The sequence below is a fragment of the Parus major genome, chromosome Z, assembly GCF_001522545.3.
Source record: "Parus major isolate Abel chromosome Z, Parus_major1.1, whole genome shotgun sequence".
Lineage (NCBI taxonomy): Eukaryota > Metazoa > Chordata > Aves > Passeriformes > Paridae > Parus > Parus major.
Genome location: NC_031799.1, coordinates 55520907 through 55541387, shown reverse-complemented (window position 1 = coordinate 55541387; position 20481 = coordinate 55520907). Strand labels below are relative to the sequence as shown.

Here is a 20481-nt window from a genome sequence, read left to right as displayed (position 1 = left end):
AGAGGGGGAAGTGATGTTTTGTGTTTGGACTCTTCTAATGCAAAATACATTTTTCTCATGTATTTCCTAGACCTCCTTAGGCCTTTTTTTAGGTGGCAGAGAAAGCATAAACTTTAATCCATGAATAGATTTCAAATGTGTGCATTGAACTCCACTGGTGTTATCAGGTCTATTAAAGCACATAACAGTAACATCTGTTAAGTAAGCAAACATAACTGTAAGTCAAGATAGTATTATAGGAACCATGCTTTCAAATTCCTTGCCATCCAAAGAGATAACAATTGTTCAGCACATGCTAAAACATTATTTCATTAAATACTGTATGAAAGGGGGAAAAAGGCAAATTTTAAAAAACTATCTTTATTTTTTTTCTTACATTTAAACAGGGATGTATTTCAGTTTCAGACATCCAGCCATTATTTACTTCGTTACTGTAGACAGGAAGAAAAAGTATATAAATGCAAATTATATTGGCATACCTACATTAGTGCCGATTGCTTTACTAGCAGAAAACTTTCTTCTGCATTAAAATCAAGCACTTAAAAATACTGCTGAAAAGTAAGTGCTTTGCCAGCCATTTCAGCAAATAAACAGCTTTTATATATTCAACCACTGTAAATCCGTAATATTCATACTGCCTTTTATGGAGATCATACAAACACTGTAGAGATCAAAAACCTCCAAGAATAAAACTCATCAGGTGTATGAGAAATACACATACCACATATACAAGCAACAGATTTGGTCAAGTACTACAAAGAAGGATGTGTTCTCATAAAAGAATGGTCAAGTGACCTACTTCTCAGCTCAAACGAAAAGAAAGAAGCAACCTCATGAGTCTGAAATAATCAGTAACATGCTCTGGTGGAGTGGAAACTTATGACCTGTTACACAGTGTGTTTTTGTAAGCCAAGTCCAGGTTTTCTAAAACAAAAATTTAAAAGCATGAACAGTAATAATGACAAATTATACAAAAGTATACATATGAGCACATAATCCAAACAATAAAATACACTTTTGGCTCTTAGTGAAACATAAATTACAAAATAAAATTAAAATCCTTGTAAATGTAATGATTAATTCAAAGGTGTACCTTTGCTTTTATATACATTTTAAATGCTAACACAAAACAGATTAAAAATAAATAAGCATGCGAAAAAACATTTGTGGACAGAAAAAAGACACTACTTAGGTTCTAGAAGAATTCTAGAAAAATAGAGATAATCTGTGTTCTGGTCAATAAATCTGTCTAGTCACTTTCATCTTCCACAGCCCTTCTTCAATAACTGGCAGTTAAACATGACAAAGCCACAACTCTGTCATTATGGCTTTAAAAGAAGCATATATTTCCTGAAGAAGAAAAAAATATAAAATGGGCTGTCTTGCCTACAGGACTGTTGGTTTGTCCATACTGCAAGCATTTCACTGGACTGTAGAGAAGCATCTGACACATTCTTGCCATCTTGATACTAGTGACCTTACAGTGCCAGATAAGAAAATTCCAGGAAAAATACAGCAGGAAATTTGGGATGCTCTGGGCTAGTATGCAGTGAAGGCAGAAGTCTAACTCACTTCTATTTCATTTGTTTTCTAAATTAAAGAACAAAATAATGCATCTCTAACTTTACATGGCACATCCTTATTTTCAAGTTAAAGATACTGTCAATCAACAACTACCTTAGTGAACATACAGGCTTTAATATTTACTCTGCTTCAACCAGATTCAATATTTGCTCTGTAGAACTCTTTTGAAGGTAATTTGATCTTGTTAACATTACCAGATGTACAACTTAAATTATACAAACATTTGTATTCTTTGTACAAACACTTATAATCTCTACTGTACTGCAATTTTCTATGTAGGCAAAACAAAAGCAGGTTTTCAAACCAAGAGGATACTGGAAATACTTTCTATTAGTAGCACCAGCATTTTGACAACTGTCAACAGTTAAATCAGCATCCCCAGTTTCTCTAGACAGTGACAATTTGACTAGAGTAACAATTTAACTAGCCAGTAATACTAAGGCAAAAGAAGAAAAACAATGCAAGTATCATAAAATAAATCTTAAGATTTTATTATTTCACAATATGGTTGTGTACCTGTATTTTTCTTCTTCATTTTTGAAGAAAACTGCTTTAGATACACTGCTACAAACTCAAATAACTGATCTATGACATCCGTCTTCATCTAAGACACTGCTACTACTTCCTAGGAAAGAAGAAACACTTCTCAAGTTCAGTTTTGCTCAAGATACTGTTCATTTTCTATGATTTCATTGGTCCATATGTTGATGGTCAAAGAAGCATTCTTATTTGATAATATCGTAAAGCTTTCAGAACAGATGAATTAAAGAAACGGAAGATGGATGCAGAAGAACCAAATCAAAGCACAGAGACATGATATTGTTTCTTAGAGTCTCCTTGGAAAATGTGTTTATTATGGAGGTTTTTGCTTTGGGTTTTGTTGTTGGGTTTAAGATCACAAGACAACAGTTGAACAAATAAACATTTTCCCATGTTCTGTTTGGCTCTAGTCATTTGTTGCGCTGGATGGTTTTCCTTTTCCTCCGCTTGAATAAGCAGCAGCACCTGCAAGTGTGACACGAATTACACATGATATGAAAAGAAACCACAAAACTAAACTATTTACTGTATGTCTCATTTGAAGTATGTACCTCAGGTATAGCCAGCACCATAAGGAATACATTAAGCTCTATTACAGGAAATTGATTTATTAGAGAAAAAACTGAAGTAGGGATACTTCTGATGTTTCGCCTTTTTTTTTGGAAAAAAGTATCAAACTAAAAAAGGTATAATGCAAGTAGCTATTAAGTTTAGAGTATTGATGAGTGTATCAAAAGCACAGGTATTATAGGCTGATTTAAAAATACATTTGTAAGAATAAAGAATATTCCATTATCTGAGTACTTGTTCGTATTAATGGCAATATGCCGAATAGAAGTTTGTGCTTATGACTGTGTCACCTAAACTATTGTTTAGGTGACACAGTCACCTGAGACACTATTGTTGCTAAAACAAGAAAACAATTCCAGCTTCCTCTGTCAACCTTTTCCAGAACTTGGAAAACCTTTCTCCAAGGCTATTCCACAACACATTTTAGAAGAAAATGTTAATGAACAATATAATTAATGTTCTGATCCAGTGCTGTGATAATACTACTACAGTGAAAAATCACAGCTTAAATACAAAGAACACTATATATAAAATATATAGAGATTCTCACTTCTGCTTTATTGCATACTACATGAATGAAACTAAAACTGACAAACACTGTGAATTTCATTTAGAAAATAGAGACAATCTGGAAGTACCTGAAAGAACACTACAAAATGAAAAAGAGTGGAGGGAGTTACATATAGATAATATACAGAAGGACTACAGAAGTCCAGAAAGTACTTTTGAAAAATAAACTGAAGAGGAAAGCAACAAATAACACACACACACACAAAAATCATTAAAATTTTACTGTTCGGCTTATTTTAAGTCTAACATGCCTAACTCCCTGAACACCTGCTTTAAAAATAAAGCTTCATACTAAAGCATTTACAATGTGTGTGATCAAAACTGAACATGCAAGCTGTCTACTCTTGAGAGAGTTTGTCCCATGGAGTTCCGTGGTTTGGTTATTGAGTTCTTACTTGCAGCACTATACACTGAAGAATCTTAAACTATGAATTACAGCAGCAGTGAAAATATAAATATACTGCATCAATAGCCTTGATCAGTAAATCCTTAAGTTCACCAAGCATTTTACATCACTAAAATTCAAAGGAATCCAGATGATTTAGTTTGGAATATGGGAAATGGGGAAAGCGTTTATAAATCAGGGAGAGTAAGGGTCTAAAAATAAGGTTCTACAGGGGGTGAGAACAACATCCAAAGTAAGGGGAGACAGCAGTTACCTTCTCAAAATATCCAAGGCACCCTGTTGCTCAGTCACTGAAAAAGTAGCAGTGGGCAGAGGCAGACCAGAACTGCTCTGAGAGTTACATAACTTTCAGTAGAAAAAAACATTGGTTATTGCTGAAGAGGAAGCCCAAAATTAAAATGCAGTAGGGGAAACTACATAGATAAGTATTTTTACAGCTAGCAGAAATATCATGCTGTATTTATTAAAGTACTTCTTAAAGAAGAGATATAATTGGTTTTGAAGGGTAGTAGCCACTGACTGTAACTGTAATTCCCCCCATAACTACTGACTAAGCCTTTTCTTAGCATCTGCCTATAACCACTAGCATCCATTGTCAGTTAAGCTTTGAATTTACTTGTGGATCCATGAACTCCAATTTAGTTTAATTATTTTTTTCACTCCAAGTATTTTATATACATATGTATATGTATACATGTATCAAATCAAAGCAGTGCTCCTCCCTTTGAACATGTATTATCCTATGATCCAGTAGATGAGGAAATCCTACCCTCAACTGTGATGGTAAATCACTTTTATACTTGTTCAAGATTAGCGTGCCTTAGGAAAAACCCACAGAAACCCATGATTTATAACCCTAGCATATACAGAACCCAGGTTACATAAGTAACTGTAAGAAGATGGAAATACAGCAGATAGCTAATTTATATTCTAGAACAGCTATCTACGATTTTAACTATTCACTCTTTTGCTTATATGGATCACAACCCAAGTAAGACTTCTTAGATGTTTAGGACTAGTTGGATCCTCTTTGCTATTTAAGGACACTTTAGGTTTTCTTCTTTCTTTATTAGAAAATTTTAACTCATCCTTGCTGCAAATCTTCTACTGTTTTTCATTCCTTCTGCATAGCCTATTTAGTTTGCTACTTCTCTGTCAACCAGAAAAAAGTGCACTGTCCATGCAATGGAGAATTCAAGAGTTCTATTTTTAACCAGCATAATGCATAGGTTTTTTTAATCCTCTAGTCTTCTGGAGTTTGCATAATCCTACTATAATGAGTATAACTTCTATTAACAGTTCTTTTGTTTGGGGTTTTTTAATTATAAAAATCACTCAACTGTATTTCAATTCAAGGAGAAATCACTAAATGATGAAAACTTTTATTTGATGGGAAGAAAGAAAGATCTTATTAATATATAACATATCTAAAAAGGACTAAAGGAATGCAAATTCCACGATGAATTGCAAATCATAAGACTGTTTTGGAAATGTGAACTCAAGTACACTGAAAAAACTATGTATTTTTAAATCTAGAAGTGTTAGACTTCAAATTGGCTTCCAAAGCCAAATAAATGTAATTTTAAAATATATGCACCTTTAAATGGGATTATGAGAGATCCCACAGTATCAGCTGACAATGAATTTCATGAAAGAAACATAACCCTGAGTAAGAGATTCACAGTGCATAATCTCTCAGTGAGTGTTATTCATAACAGAAATTTAGACTTGTTCTTAAGCATACTGTCACTAGAGGGTGTTATTGTCACTTATACATAATACAGACACTACACTGCTTAGGTGCATTATTAAGGATTATTAAACCAAAAATTTATTATACTATACAATATACATGCAAAATACAGAAAAGGTAAGTTTTAAAAATTTCTGCTTCTAGAAAATATTTTTTTTAAATAAGGCCTTTAATGACTGCTAACCTTTATCTGCAGTTTATGTAACATTTTAGAGTAGGCAGTATAATAGCAATCTATAAAATGCAAAAATCATTGCACTTTTCCTTTGAGGTAATATCTGAGGTAGCAATCTCAGCATTATGCTTTTGAACACTTCTTGTCCTTCTTAAGACATTATCATATCTTTTTTCCTGTTAAATACTCTTCCTTTCATTTAAACAGTGCCTTGGGCCAAAATTCAAAACAACGTAATTTGTCATTTGTGATGAGATAGTTGTGTTTTTATATATACCATAAAGCATGTGCCAGGCATTTACTGTAGTGTTAATAACAAGTGTCTAAAGTGGTAAAAATGCAAGATGAAAAAAGAACAGATCATATAGTCACTTCCTGTTTGCCCTTCTCTGCCTTCCCACAGAAGAGCTTTTTGGTTATCCAAAAATGCTTCATAGGTTATGCAAACATGCTTCATAGAAGCAACTGTTCTGATGGCTGGCAAACAGTAAAGACAAGTTAATTGCCCAGTGATAAATGAAAGAGCACCTGTAGAAGATTGTAGATAGATCTGTAGATCACCAAGTGTCAGGGCAGCACAGTGATAAGGTTAGTTTTCTCCTTGCTTTACAACATCAGTAAGTAACAAATGAAATAGGGAGAAAGCTTTTCTAAAATCCCAAACAATCAAAAAAAACCAAACCAACAACTCCCCTTGCCATAAAACTCACAAATAAAAATAAAAACCTAGCAAAATTCCCAAAACAGAACACCCACTGCTAGGTCACGCCAGCTGCACAACCACCATGAAAATGACACAACATAAGATTTAGAAGATATACTCATGCGAGTACATAAATATTTATCGAAAAATTAAATGTTTGGTTAAATGTTGGTTAGAAGTCCCAAAACAATAAAATCCTTACTGAATAAAAAAACCCCAAAGTTATCCTTTCTTATTTACGGGATTGCACTGAAATGGTAGCAGAAGTTCTAATATTCAGCTGAATGACTGTTGTCTTCCCAGTTAAAATCATACATAATGGGGGCAATCCCACATAAGGGGCACTCTTTTTTAAATCTTTTAGATGAGGATATAGGCACGCTAAGCTTCTAAAACTAAGAAGACATCTAGTAAAAAGAATGAAGCATTTATAAATAAGATTCAAGTTTGTCTTTTGAGAGAATGAGGAAATGTTACAAATGGAAGATATGAGCAAGACAGGTTAACTTTGTTCATACTTTTAGGTGGAGGAAAGATTATGAAAGAGGCACAAAGTGAGAGTCTTTTGAGAAAACAATGTCTCCTTGAAACCAAAAATATCCATGTCACAGACATGAAAAATACTAATAAATCCCATTCCCCTTAACCTATTACACAGTGTAAAATCTATAAACAAATGTTTAATTGCCTCACAACCCCTTTTGATATTAGGTTTGTAACTGCCATGTTAAAATGTAAAATTATCTAAATCTTCTAAAGTGCTCTTTCTGAAAAAAATATATGTACCTATGCATTGGTGTTTGATAGCAAAGCTGGAGAGGGGGTGAGGTTGAGTGGGTGGGCATGTATGTTAAAATATAAAACAACTTCAAAATATAAAAAACTACCCCCAAAAAACCTCTAGTCACCGAGGAAACTTCAGCTTAAACACATAGTGATGAAACACTAATTTGAGTGTTACATACCTAAAAAAAATAAAATCAATCTAAAGAGTAGGATACTGAGACTAGTTATTTTGTCTGTAACAAAACCAGTTAAGAGCAGGCCAAAAAGGTCAAGTGTAGCATATTTGTCCATTATGTATTCATTTAAGAAAAAGTGAACTTCTACACTTTTTAAGCAGCTGAGTATCTTGATTCCTGAGAATTCTCTTAACTTTCTGCAGATAACCAAGTAAAGTAGGGAATTAAAAATAGGTTTAATTAACTAATTAAACACTACTAAGCACTACTTAAAGTGCAAGAAATACAATTGTTTTCTGTGTGTACATGAGTTGAGCATAAGGAAGATTATCACTGTGCTTATTTAAAGAAAAGGGACGGGAAATTTACCTGTGGGCAGCCTATCAATATCCTAGCCCCTCTGGTTTGTTTTTTTTGTTTGTTTCAAATATATATATAAGGGAACTATATTCTTGACAGTAAAATAATACAGTACTCCATAAAAATGGCAGCAAAGAATTTAGTTTTTCTCTGTGCTCACAGGAAGCCAGTGTAAAAATGTGGTCCTACAGATACCTCCATCCAAAATTATTAATTACACACACAAATAAAGCTTACCTACCAAAACAAAAACCTGTGGAACGATTGCTTTAAAAATAATTTCACTTTGAGGACTTTCCCTTTTTCCTGAAGTTAGGAAAATGAGTCCTAGAAAAACTGTTGCTAATGAATTACTCTGCTACTAATGTATCCTTCATACCTGTCTGCCTCTATTTTATGGTAAACTAGATCCATACCCTGGTAAAATCCTATTTCAAGCATAATTATGAAATTCTTGCTACCTTTAGCTATCAAGAATATTTTCCTGCACTATTTTGCAAGTCTAAGTTTACTACACAGATATATAAACATTAATTGTCTAGACCATGTTAACAGGTCTGAATACTTTTCCCTTTCATTACACCATAACATTGAGGAACCCTGAAGTTACATTTTAGTGATTAGTTAGAAAGTTGTCACAGACTAATACTCTGGTAAACACTCTGTCTACAGAGATAACTGGAAAAGTTCAAACATTTGCTAGCAATTATTACTTAATCATGTGAGTTATTTTCTAGATGTTAATACACTATCTGAATGTTACAATATTTGAAAAGAATGCTTTCCCCTTTCAAACAGAATAGAAAGTAAGAAAAAAAATTCTAGTACCCATTAAAAAGGTTGACGTAAAGTACATCACAAACTACACAACTTAGAAGCAAGCAGGATTTGAAGCAGGCAGAACAGCTCCTGAAGGTGGCTCTTTGTAAAGACACTTAATTGCTTCACGGAATTAAAATGAATTTTTGTCATTTCTAAATCACATTTTATTTTTAAGTTTTCTGAAATTAGTTTTAAACCAAATAACAAGAACAAAGCTCCTGGGGCTATTTCTGCCTGCCTGTGCTGTATAACTCACCACATGTTCAACACTTTCTGGCAGCTATACAGAAAGAGAGTAAGGAAAAAAGAGAATCAGAATACAATATAAAGGAAGAATTTTATGTTTTCTACACATGGCCTTTGGTAGTCAGAACACTAACTTAAAATAAACATTTCAAAATGAGTTGAAATATAAAAAATGCACACACTTCTCTAGCCAGCATAGCAAGACATGTCATTGAAGGCTTAGCCTAAAAAAGCACAAGCCATAGGAACTCTACTATTTGAAAACTTGAAGAGAAAATTAAGTATAGCACTGTAGTTTTGCTCCTCACCAAAGGAGTATTCAATTCAGACAATATTTTCTGAAAAACTATATGAGAAAAATATTGAAGCAGCTGAGCACAAAAGATCCAAAGAGTATAAAAAGAAGGACATACTTTGTTTCATCCATTACTTCTACTTCTGCAGGAGCTGTGATGGGTGCATTTGAACGACCTGCAGTTGGGTCATCTGTGTTCAGCTCTCCGTTTGTTGAGCTTACTACCTGAAATCACAAAAAGGACCTGAAATTATACTAGTGACAGACATACATTTGTTAATCCCTAAGATTACAATACAGCTTTAAAAAACAGTAATTTTTTTTATTTCCATAGTTATTTTTATTCCAGTAACAATATCTTCTCCAGGTTTTATTCTGACAGACCTGTGCTCTTGTACTTTTCCTTTTATATCTATTAGTGGAACTGACCTCCACATGATGCACTCAGAGCGGATGGATGAAGCAAAACAACCCTCTGGATGCCATTTGCTAATCTCCCCCACATCTCCTCAGACACATAAGGGAAGGCACTAAGCACTTTTCCCATAGCAATTCAGTCAGTCTAGCCCTTTCTCTGCTCCTTCAGGGTATTTATGCTCCTTAGTTTATCTCCTTGTATTCAGAGTGAATATGGAGGCCTGATTCAGCTGTATCTCAAAGAATACTCACCAGAAAAGGGGGAAAAAACTAAGAGTATAGATGGTGTCTGATTTTTAGGACACAAAAATATCTGCTGTCAAAACAATTTATAAAAAATTAGACTAATCTTCATTCCTATTACTTTACCATCATATTTCTATGTAAGTTTTTCAAGTGACCATGAAAGCTGTGGCTCTCTGGGAATATCTGTTTGGACATTAAACCAAGTGGAACCCAATATTCTCTTTCTCAGTTCCTGTCAGCTTTCCTGCATGACAAATGGAGCCTTTGAGAGGCCCCTCGTTATTCACTCCACAGAATACAAAAAGGAAGATGATTAACTGGCTGTAGACAAGTGCCTACCTGATCAGAGCTGCCAACAGTGCTAATTGACCCATTAAAGAGTTGACTAACACCATGGAGAGGTCTACTAAGTACCAAGCTAGCAGCAACTGCTCCGCAAGGCAGCAAGCATAAAAATATAATTCTGGACAAACAGTATAAAAATCTGCAGAAAACATCTGTAAACAATTAATCAGCTATAGAGACTAAGAGTAGTCCATAATTCAAGGTTATTACTGTTGTCTGATGGCCAGAGATTAAGGTAGATGAAAGGAGAGGGAAGGAAAATCACCACCATAATATTATTTCCCTCACTCTTCTAAGCTCTCCTCTTATTATAGCAGATATGTCTCATCTATTTATAACCAAAGCTAAGAGCCTAGCCTACTGAGGCTTGTTTTGTGGTTCCTATTGTAAGTAAATACAGTGCTTCAGAAGTTTGCTGCACTCAAGGCATTTTCCATGCCCTTTGCTGACACCCAGCTGAGTTTTCTCCTTTTTCAAATTTCACTAATATATGAACCACTGCCAAAAACCCCCTGCAGGCTCATAAGAAAATAACAATTGCAGGAATCTAGCTACCTAAATTTTAATTATTATAACTAGAGGAATCATGGGAGACTGGACTTTAGTCCTGCAATGATAAGTCAGTGGAGTTTCAACTAGCTGTCTCAAACTTAAGTTTCATATCACTGGGCATGACAGAAGCACTTCACATAAGTAGGAATTGTACTTTAATGAACCGTAAGATGGTGGGGCAGGAGTCCTGAACCAAACATTCTGGATTACTAGCTATTGTTTTTACAATAACAGAGTTTTACAGAGTCACAGAATATTCTGAGTTGCCATCACTGTACATATTTACTAAGGAAGGAGATAGAGTATTATCCCAACCACCTCACCAGGTATCTTGTGGTGGTCATGTCATTGCTCCTTGTGAAATACTCAGAGTGGAAGAGTACATCAGAAGTATTTGCTAACTAAGACAGGAGTCATAAAAATGTAAGGGTAAAAAAAAACTTTGCTCAACTTGACACCAAATGAGTTTGGTTCCAAAGGAAACATAGAAGCACAGAATGGTTACAGCTGGAAAGCATCACTGCTAGGGTCATGCCCACATGGCCCTGCACCTAACAATGTAGCTAACCACAACTACAGCCTGTACTAATCTATATACAGCAGTGTAGCCCAATTAATACTGCAGTCAAACTTGCCTGCAGCCCCAATAATGCAGGATTTCTGCTCCATAATCTAGATTTAAAAACAACTTTTCTAAAAAGAGCCTTAGATCTATGCTCAAGATTAAGTAAGAGTGGTTGATCAAGATCAGAAGCTTTTGTCTTCAGTTTACCTGAGGTCAATACACTACTATCTGAGTACAATACAATACAAAGCTTATTGCAGCTTATTCTTCAAACTGACTTCAATCCCAGTTTTCTTGACAGTGGTTTCTATTAGATGGATAAATCTATTTTTAAAACAGCTTTTTTTCTTTGATTGTTTACTTTAAATTTTTATTAAAATTTAAAAATTCTTTGAGAGAATTTGAAATACTTCATTGAAAACTTCACACCACATAGCGAAAGACTGCCCTGACTTGCTCTGGTCAGTAACAGATAATCTCTGCCTCTCTGACAAATACCAAGGAGAAAGAGACTGTAGTCCTTCCCACACACATACACAGCCACACACATTCACCAAATACACAAGTACTATGAAGTGCAATGGTCTGTTGCATGACTTAGTTTAGGTGGAAGGAATATGAAGTTCTTCTTTCTGGAAAGAGTTACAACCACTGAAAGCAGAAGTGAACTAAAGTGTATACAGTATAAATCCAAGAAACGGCATCAGTCCTGCTTCTCCAGAACCACAACTATTCTGAGTTTCACTCAAATCTACTACTGCAAAAGCAGCTCTAGGAGTTCATTACTAAGATGAAGGAAATGAAACTAACGAAGACTGATACAAAGAGTACAAGAGATAGGCAGGACTGCTTCAACTCCACTGTCGGTAAGGCTTCAGCTGTATGAATTTAACTTCATCAGCTAAATTACATCAGTAAAGGAGCCTTTAATAAGGCAAAACATTACATTTTTCTCTCCAATTATATGCCAATCAGCTCAAAAATCTGCACAATACACGGAGGAAGATATGGGAACATAACGGAATTGAGCACAAATAAGTCACCCAGAGGACATCTTATGCACTGAAGGAGTGGTACACCAAATTCTGAAGCCAGAATGTATCACAAATGAGGCACAATGGAAACTCATCACATTAGATCCACATAAAAAACTAAAACTTCAGGAGAGAGAAGCTACATGACACTAAGTTTGTTTTAAGAGAAACTTTCAATTTAATTTCCCTACATGTGACTCAGTTTGGAATGGACTTCCCTTAATAAAATCAATAGCCTGATGAAAAAATGGGAGGCACAATTAATCTCTTAGAAGACTCGAATACAACGATAGTGAAAAATTAGGATATTTAAGTTATGGTTTTGCACCTAAAAATTCTGTTACAAAATGTAGATGAACATCCTTCCCTGAACAGTAACATAATTACATTTCAAAAAACAAATATTTTTAAAGTTTCAAATTAGAAATATCACAATATTGAAGATTAACTTAAGCTACTCGCCTATTTTCAAGTGGGAGAATAACCACTAAACTTTAAGAATTTTTATAACTTTATCCTGCTTTAAATTTAGTTCCTTCAAATGTAATCAGTTCTTTAAAAGATTTTTAAAAGTTAATATGAAGAGCACCTATAAAAAGGAGCATATGCATCACTGGTTATTTCTTGATACTTTTTATGCCATGAGGTAAAGAAACAAAAATTCCACCGACTAGACATTAATGACACGTGAATTGTGGAACAGATTGATTTCTTAGATACATGGTCCTCTGGCAGCTTGAAAAAGGCCACTTAAAACAAGACACAGTTAAGCCAAAATACCAGTTCCCTAAAATGTAACAGTAAATCTTCAGCCTCTATACTTTGTTTTGCATCGGTACGAAAACTGACCTTTTACTTGCTATGTTCAAAAATGAGTTAGAAAATCTGCCATAAAAAAACAGATTTTGCCAATTTTCATTACTATAGTAACAACAAGGAAATGCAAAAATTTAAAACAGACACAGAAAAAAACCCTTTCATTCCATTAAGAATCTCAGTAACTGAATTCTCCACTCAAAATATAAAGCCAGTCTACATCTCTAAGCGATTCATTAGTGATACTATATGATTCTTTATTTTACCTTCAAAAAGTTTTCAGTTAAGACAAAAGAATAAGCCATCACAGTACCTTTTTAGTTTACAAAAGCTTAGCAAAATTGATTTGTTTCATCTTACACTTTATTATCTTGACTTCTTGAAGGAGAGGAATTTTGCAAATCAAAACTACTTACATCAAATATAAAAATCTTTCAAGCAGTACCTAAGTACTTTATTGGGAACACTTTAACCCAATCTTTCAATCTAACCTCCTTTTAAAAAAATTTCCCAGTGGGAAAAAAGAAAGAGAAAAGATAAGAGGAAGAAGATCAGTTAGTAAGTTTTGAAAAAAGAAGTAATGGAACAGATTAATACAGTCTTTATGAGTGCAGAAGCAGATTACAGCTCATGTAGAGAAAGAAATAATTCAGTGTTGTACAGCTGACATTTTGAGAAGTGAGGCAAACTTATAAAAACAAAGGCACTAAAGTTCTGGAATGAATTGCTGGGAGGTATGAGTTGATCATTAATAAGTCTGCATGAACTAGAAAAATGTACTGTGGTGGGTGGAAGAAAGGATGTCTTCCCTTTACAGCTCAATTTCCTAATACTATCTGAACTTTACTGATTCTATAAAGCAAAATTAGATGTGTCTAAACACACCAGGATCTTTTGAACACAGGCCTTGTGTCTGGGATAAATTAAATTAATACAAAAAATAGAACAGTATCTGTTAATGAACAAACCAGTCTGAACCTCAATGGTTCACGCTAAGAGCATACAAGCGTATGCTAACAAACATATACACCAACATTCAGTCCACTCCATGTTAGTATGCCACAGAAAAAAATCACCAGCTAATTTTATCAATCACCTAAAAAGAACCTCAAAAATTACATCAGCAGTATTATTACAGATGACTAATAGAACTGATCTAAAATCATTCCACTGTCACTTTAAAATATATCAGACAGATTTTCATATCTTGCAGAAAAATTTAAAAAAAACTGGTCTCAAATTAAATTAAATAAATTAATTTAAAACTGGTCTCAAAGATGAGCAATGACTCGCTAACATCACAGAAAAAAATAAATATACTTTAATTTCATACCTAAGACTCAACTTTTCCTTTGAACCATTTTCTGTGGGACTTTTAGCATATGTCTCCTTGAATGCAATTAGGAATCCTACTAAAGTAGCTAGCTAATCAACCAACTTAACAAATAGCATGATTCAGTTAGTATTCCTGCAACAAAGGGGTATTTGACAACAGCCAGGGGGTATATCACAGCATAATTGGAGATCCTGTGTGATTTTGTAAGTGCCCTTAACAAGGAAGCATGACCACTCCACAACAAAAAGCAATCCAATATGAAAACACCCTGCTGCACAACACTTGATCTTCAAAGACATAGACCATGGCTGCAGTTTTGCACAGTGCTTTTATTCATATGGCAATTGCTTAGCCTCAACAGATCTAAATGATCTGAACTCAGATCAGATTAGTCAGTATCCTGTGAGGAAAGATGACAGAAAAACCACTATATTAACAGTAAGGAATACTAGTGTTTCTTGTGTTATTTTCCTAGAAAATGTTCTTTACATCTCCAAAGGGTATTTAGCATATTTTACAATGGAAGAAAATATCTTGTAATTGTTACACTTTACCTGATAAAGAATAAAAGGTTTCCTAAGTGCCACAACTGCCAACAGGGTCATGATGGCACTTTGAAAGTTCTACCAACTGTAATTTAACAAATTCAATGTGTATTTTTCTAACCTAGATTATGGGAAAAGAAAGTTTCTTTAAACATTTGTTAATGGGAAGAACAAAACAACTTTTAATTTTTTTTGATACACTGTAATAATTATCACCTACTAGATATTGTTATGTTACATATCACAGCTGTTTCTAAAGCAACAAAATTTAGAGAATGTTATCACCCTGACAGGACTGAAGCCTTGTTTTCTGTACTCGCAACTTTTCCTTCTTTCTTCAGGCCGTGACCATTTTTTTCAAAATCAGAAAATTCAGAAGAAACATATGTAACTTAGATTGTCATAATCAAAAATGCAGCAGACAATTTTCCACACACAACCCCCACCTAGATAAAGGTTCCCAAAGTTAAATCTTTTTCATTTTGGACTCAAAGCTCAACATTTCATGTAGACTTCATAGCTGGCATTTTGCATCTTTCAGTATTAATTCCTTACACATTACTCCAACTACTTCACACCTAAATATATTCAAAGAGCTAAAATTTCAAAAATTAATTTTAAGAATTTAAAACAAAACAGGAAAAGAGCTCTTTGAATATGAGATAAACTAATAATATAAGAAAAACTGTTGGTTTCTACACATATTTTCACTGAGATGTGTGAGGTGCTGCCTGGGAACACTTTTCTACTCAATAACTTTGATTAAAGGAGTGAAGTGTAAGCAAACAACACTTAACAACATTTTAATTTTATGTTTACTTAAGGAACAAAAAACATGGCCTGATCAACACTGAATGGTGGATTTTACTTGCTTATACAATTAACACATTTAAAGTCTAAACTTCAGTTACTTGCACTTAGGTCAGTAAATATTCTGTAAAATAGACGGTTCAACTGTTCAACTAAGAAACATGCAAGAAAAATTCCATCCACAAAAAGTTCCACAATTTCAGCACCTGTTTTGACAACTGAACAGTGAAATAATAAAAAATAGCAGCATTCTGGAAACATGAATCATGTGATACGTTACAGGAAAGTAGTATTATGTAATAAAAAATGACTGATTTAGGTCATGAAAGAAGCAGAAAATACCTGTACAGAGCCACCATGTCTGTCAGATGCCAGGTGAGCCCTCAAATGATGTGGATTGGTTTGCTGTGAGTCCCAAGCTGCCCTATGTTCTGTTGACTATTATTTTCAAATGTATTATGATTTATGCAAAAGAAGAAAAAAATTTAAAAATAAACAATTTGTACATTAATTGTCATGTATTATTTTTAAAAAACATAGAAGCACTACACACTCAATCCCTATATAGATTGCACTTCCACATTCACCATATCAACATACTTACGCATGCCTTCATATAAGTTTTCATACAGAGCTGAAGTAGCTAAATGTCAAAATTCTTAGTAAGAAAAAGAAGACTTACACAGCTGTTCAGTTTCGCTTAGGTAAACTGACATAGCTCTCAATTCCTAACATTGTTACCACCTAATTAGAGTGGTTTAAAAAAAGTCAAAATGTTATACATACATGTTAGAACTGAAAGACAGGATACAGTGTATGGAGGAGAGACAGCGAATAAAGAAGTGTGAGTATGCAGAAAATTGACTATATTCACTACATTATATCACAGCTTCAAACTATCAAGCTTTTAGGAGATATTTATGTATCTCTACACACATAGACTTCAACAAAGATCTACTTAAATCAAAGTGAAAACAACAACAAAAAAAAACCAAGGTCAATTTTAATTTCAAGTTCTAATAAAAATAGCACAAATCATTAGACAAAAGACATAATAATGCTGATAATCTCACATGAGCATTTTACCTGATTTTTGGATTGTTGCATTCTGTCTCTGTGCTGATATGCTTCTCTGTTTGAAGACATTGCAGGGTCTGAATGCATTGAACCCACTGGAGTAGGCTACAAATATAAATAATATGTAGCAACTGGTAAAAAAAATAAATTTCCAAGTCTCACCAAAAGTTTGTAATTACTGATTTGTAACATAAAGTAATGTTGAAAAATTACAGTTTCAAATAACACAAAATTATGAAGAGATGAAAAAGATGAAATCAGAAGCTTCACTAGATATTTACTAATACCAACAAGAAAAAAAAGTAAACCATATCTTAGAGAATGTACTGAAGTAGCAATTCTAAGTAATATCATACATTTATTTTCTGAAAGACTTTAGGCTGATACTTTCTGCAGTTAGCAGTTACAACATTCTGATGAAACCTGATGAAAGGCTTAAAGTAATTTTTGATGCTAACTGAAAGAAATAATTTGCAAAAAAATAAATGCTACAATTCTTTCAGAGTCACACAGGGAATAGCAGAGTGAAGTGCACAAACTGAAATGGGTCAAATATATAAATATTAGCCCTCCCTTCCCTACATAATAAAAAGAAGTCAAAAACTTTGAGAAGCTGAAGAAAAACCCATCCTCTACCATTTCTTAAATTATATAAACAGAGTGTTTCCTGAAACCTTAGATGCACTGTTATAAAATATGTAATGAACTATGCAATATTTCATCATAATAACTGATAAAAATCTGGAGTATACCTCACATGCAGAGATGCTATAGTTCTGCATTTTAAAAATACTGGGAAAATAAAAAAAAAAAAAATTCAGTAATTACAATTACTTGCAGAATTTTAAGTTCCTTCAACTCAATAAACAACCTGAATTTCTACCACCTCCTTTTGGACTGAGCAGAGATGTACTTCGGTATTAGAGCACATTTGGAAAGAGACTGAATATGAAGCACTCAAACCAAAAGATAATGTTAGAATATGCATCTGCAGATGGGCTTGTAATAGAAGCTCTTCACAACTCTATTAGCAGCCTTATCTTATGAAGCACTTATTCACAACTCTATTAGCACTTATCTTATGAAGCCCAAAACTGATCACAGAAAAACCCATGATATTACTAACAGCTGAACTGTACTCACCAACTGTTTGCCAATCCAGTCATATTCATAATCAAACATATAGCCTTTCCGATCAAGTAAGTCTGTGAAGAGCTTTCTTAAGTAGTCGTAGTCTGGCTTTTCAAAAAAATCTAACCTTCTTACGTAACGTAGGTAAGTAGCCATTTCCTCTAGATAAAGAAGAAACACATATATTTGCCATTATCTGTTTTACTGGAACTCAAAAAAATCCCCACCACCTTATTTCATTTTAAAGCAACTTGTACCTCTCACCATAAAACCTGAACAGTTGCTCACCATGAATCTGTGAATTACCAGAAAGAAAAGTTACTTAATAATGTTCTTTGAGATGCTACCATATTCTGAGATACACTGTTACATTCCAAACATGTCCTAGCAAGCGACACCCCACTAATTTTTCCTTCACGTTACCTTTTGAGATCTTCTATTGAATGTTCCAATTCTAATGCACAGTGTGCAAAAATGTGTGGAGAGAAATGCCTCTACTTTCTTCTTTCTTTCCAGTCAATTTTACAGAGACAAGACTAAGGAAAGGTAAAGAAAGGGGTATAAAACATAAAGCATCAGCCTCATGTCCACTAGGCCTACTGTGGACAGGATTTATTTTCATTTGTCATGAGCTACACTCAGCAAATCCACTTTGCCTATCAATGACATTTTGATTACCTTTCAAGGTGTTCAGTTGTATTTTGGAAAAATCATGTTCCTACATGACATGTCATACATGTCCCCATGTTGCAAGGGACATGTTACTACAACTTCTAAAAAACGTCTTATTTCCTTTCTGTCCAATTTTCCAACACCTCATTGATTCTCCTTGTAATTAGAGAGAGCTAGTAGTGAAACCTGAATCTCACAAGTTATTTTAAATATTAGTTCAAGCTGTATCTAATGCAGCTTGTTTTTAATAGGGGTATGATACCACATTTCAGCTGAAAAGGCTTGCAAAATTTTCAGTGTGACAAGTGCAGACTCGTTGATCACTGTAAGCACACACAGTGTGCTAAAAAGTAGTTTTTTTAATGTTTCCTTTAGAATAACCTCTATTTGAAGAAAAACAGCATTAGCTTATTGTTTTTTCAAAGGATAAGTCTTCTATCTGGGCCCAGTATTATTTACTTCACCCATCAATGACATGAAGGTGCAGAGGCCTGCTCAGCAATTTCACTGACAACACAAAGCTGGGAGGAGTGGCCCATACCCCAGAGGGCTCTGCAGCCCTTCAGAAGGGCCTCAACAGCCTGGAGAGATGGGCAGAGAGGAACCTTCTGAAAATCAGCAAAGGCAAAAGCAGGGAGGAAAAACTCCAGGCACCAGCACAGACTGGGGATGACGTGCTGAAAGCAGCTCTGTGGAGAAGGAGCTGGGGACCCTGGACAAGTTCTTCATGAGCCAACAGTGTGTCCTGGGGGCCAAGAAGGCTGATGGAATCCTGGGGTGCATTACAAAGAGCAGATTGAGGAAGGTGATCCCGCCCCTCTACTCAGTGGCTGTGTCCAGTTCTGAGTTCCTCAGCACAAGAGAGACATGGAGCTCTTGGACTGGGTCCAGCAAAGGGCTACTAAGTTGATCGAGACTGGAGCATCTCTCATGTAAGGAAAGGCTGAGGGAGCTGGGCCCGTTCGGCCTCGGAAAGTGGCAACCGAGAGGGGACCTGATGAATACATATAAATATGTAATGGGTGGTTGTCAATAGGATGGACCAGGCTCTGTTCACTGGTGCCCAGCAATAGCAGGAGAGGCAATGGACAGAAACCAATGCACAGGAGGTTCCATCCGAATAAAAGGAAGAGCTCCTTTACTGTGCAGGTGACTGAGCACTGGAAGAGATTGCCTGAAGAGGCTGTGGAGTCTCCCTCACTGTACATATCAAGAACAACCTGGACACAATCCTGTGCCATGTGCTCTGGGATGGCCCTGCTTGAGCAGGGAGATTGGACCACATAACCCACTGTGGTCCCTTCCAACCTGACCCATTCTGAGATTCTGTGAGCTATTACACATATTGTAATTTTAAACCCAGAAATTATGCAATTACCTATGCCAGTTTCATTTTACAAATTAAGACACAACATTTTTATTAATAGTAGATGTTACCTGGGAAGTTTTCACACAATACTTCTATAGGAGTTGCTCGTTTAGTGTCTCCAATTTTCTGGTAACGTTCTTTTAATGTATCTGCCTATGACAGAAGAACAAACAAGCTTCTGAAGTTATACAGCTTGCAGACACACATTCAAAAACATCCCAAACATGTCAATAAAAGTTGATGACCTGAAAATAGGTCAGAGGAAGATATCAAAACCCACTACCTTTAAACCTTGCCATGGAAGACTTCCTCTGAGAAAATACATAAACATATGACCCAAAGCTTCCAAGTCATCTCTTCTACTTTGCTCTGAAACAAAATACAAATATTATTAAAAACTTCCATCTGTGTGTTTTTACATTATATTCAAAAGACTAGCTGCCAGATTATATAAAAATAATTATTAGGTACAAAGTACTTGAAACGAAACTGAGCATATGGGGGCATTCTTGTGTACTACAGACTGCTTAAGATTACAGCTAAACCCAGAAAAAAAGCAGATACAGACTTCAGGTATATT

The 20481-nt window shown here is 34.7% G+C and overlaps 1 protein-coding gene across 9 annotated transcripts in view; it reads right to left on the bottom strand.

The window, feature by feature from the left end:
• Positions 1-341: 341 nt before the first annotated feature.
• The window catches only part of CSNK1G3 (casein kinase 1 gamma 3), a 78006-nt gene continuing 57866 nt past the window's right edge, over positions 342-20481 (bottom strand). For 6 of the 9 annotated variants that reach the window (XM_015653470.3, XM_015653468.3, XM_015653476.3 and 3 more), the window contains 9 exons: positions 20185-20270; positions 19970-20054; positions 17873-18021; positions 16739-16834; positions 15995-16090; positions 9105-9211; positions 8702-8725; positions 3924-4015; positions 342-2589 (listed from right to left, as the gene is read on the bottom strand). In XM_015653470.3, coding sequence (XP_015508956.1) covers positions 3958-4015; positions 8702-8725; positions 9105-9211; positions 15995-16090; positions 16739-16834; positions 17873-18021; positions 19970-20054; positions 20185-20270 — 701 coding nt within the window. In that variant the 3' untranslated portion in view covers positions 342-2589; positions 3924-3957. The remainder of the gene's footprint in view (positions 2590-3923; positions 4016-8701; positions 8726-9104; positions 9212-15994; positions 16091-16738; positions 16835-17872; positions 18022-19969; positions 20055-20184; positions 20271-20481) is intronic. The other 3 variants (XM_015653471.3, XM_033520344.1, XM_015653472.3) reach the window with 3 other exon arrangements.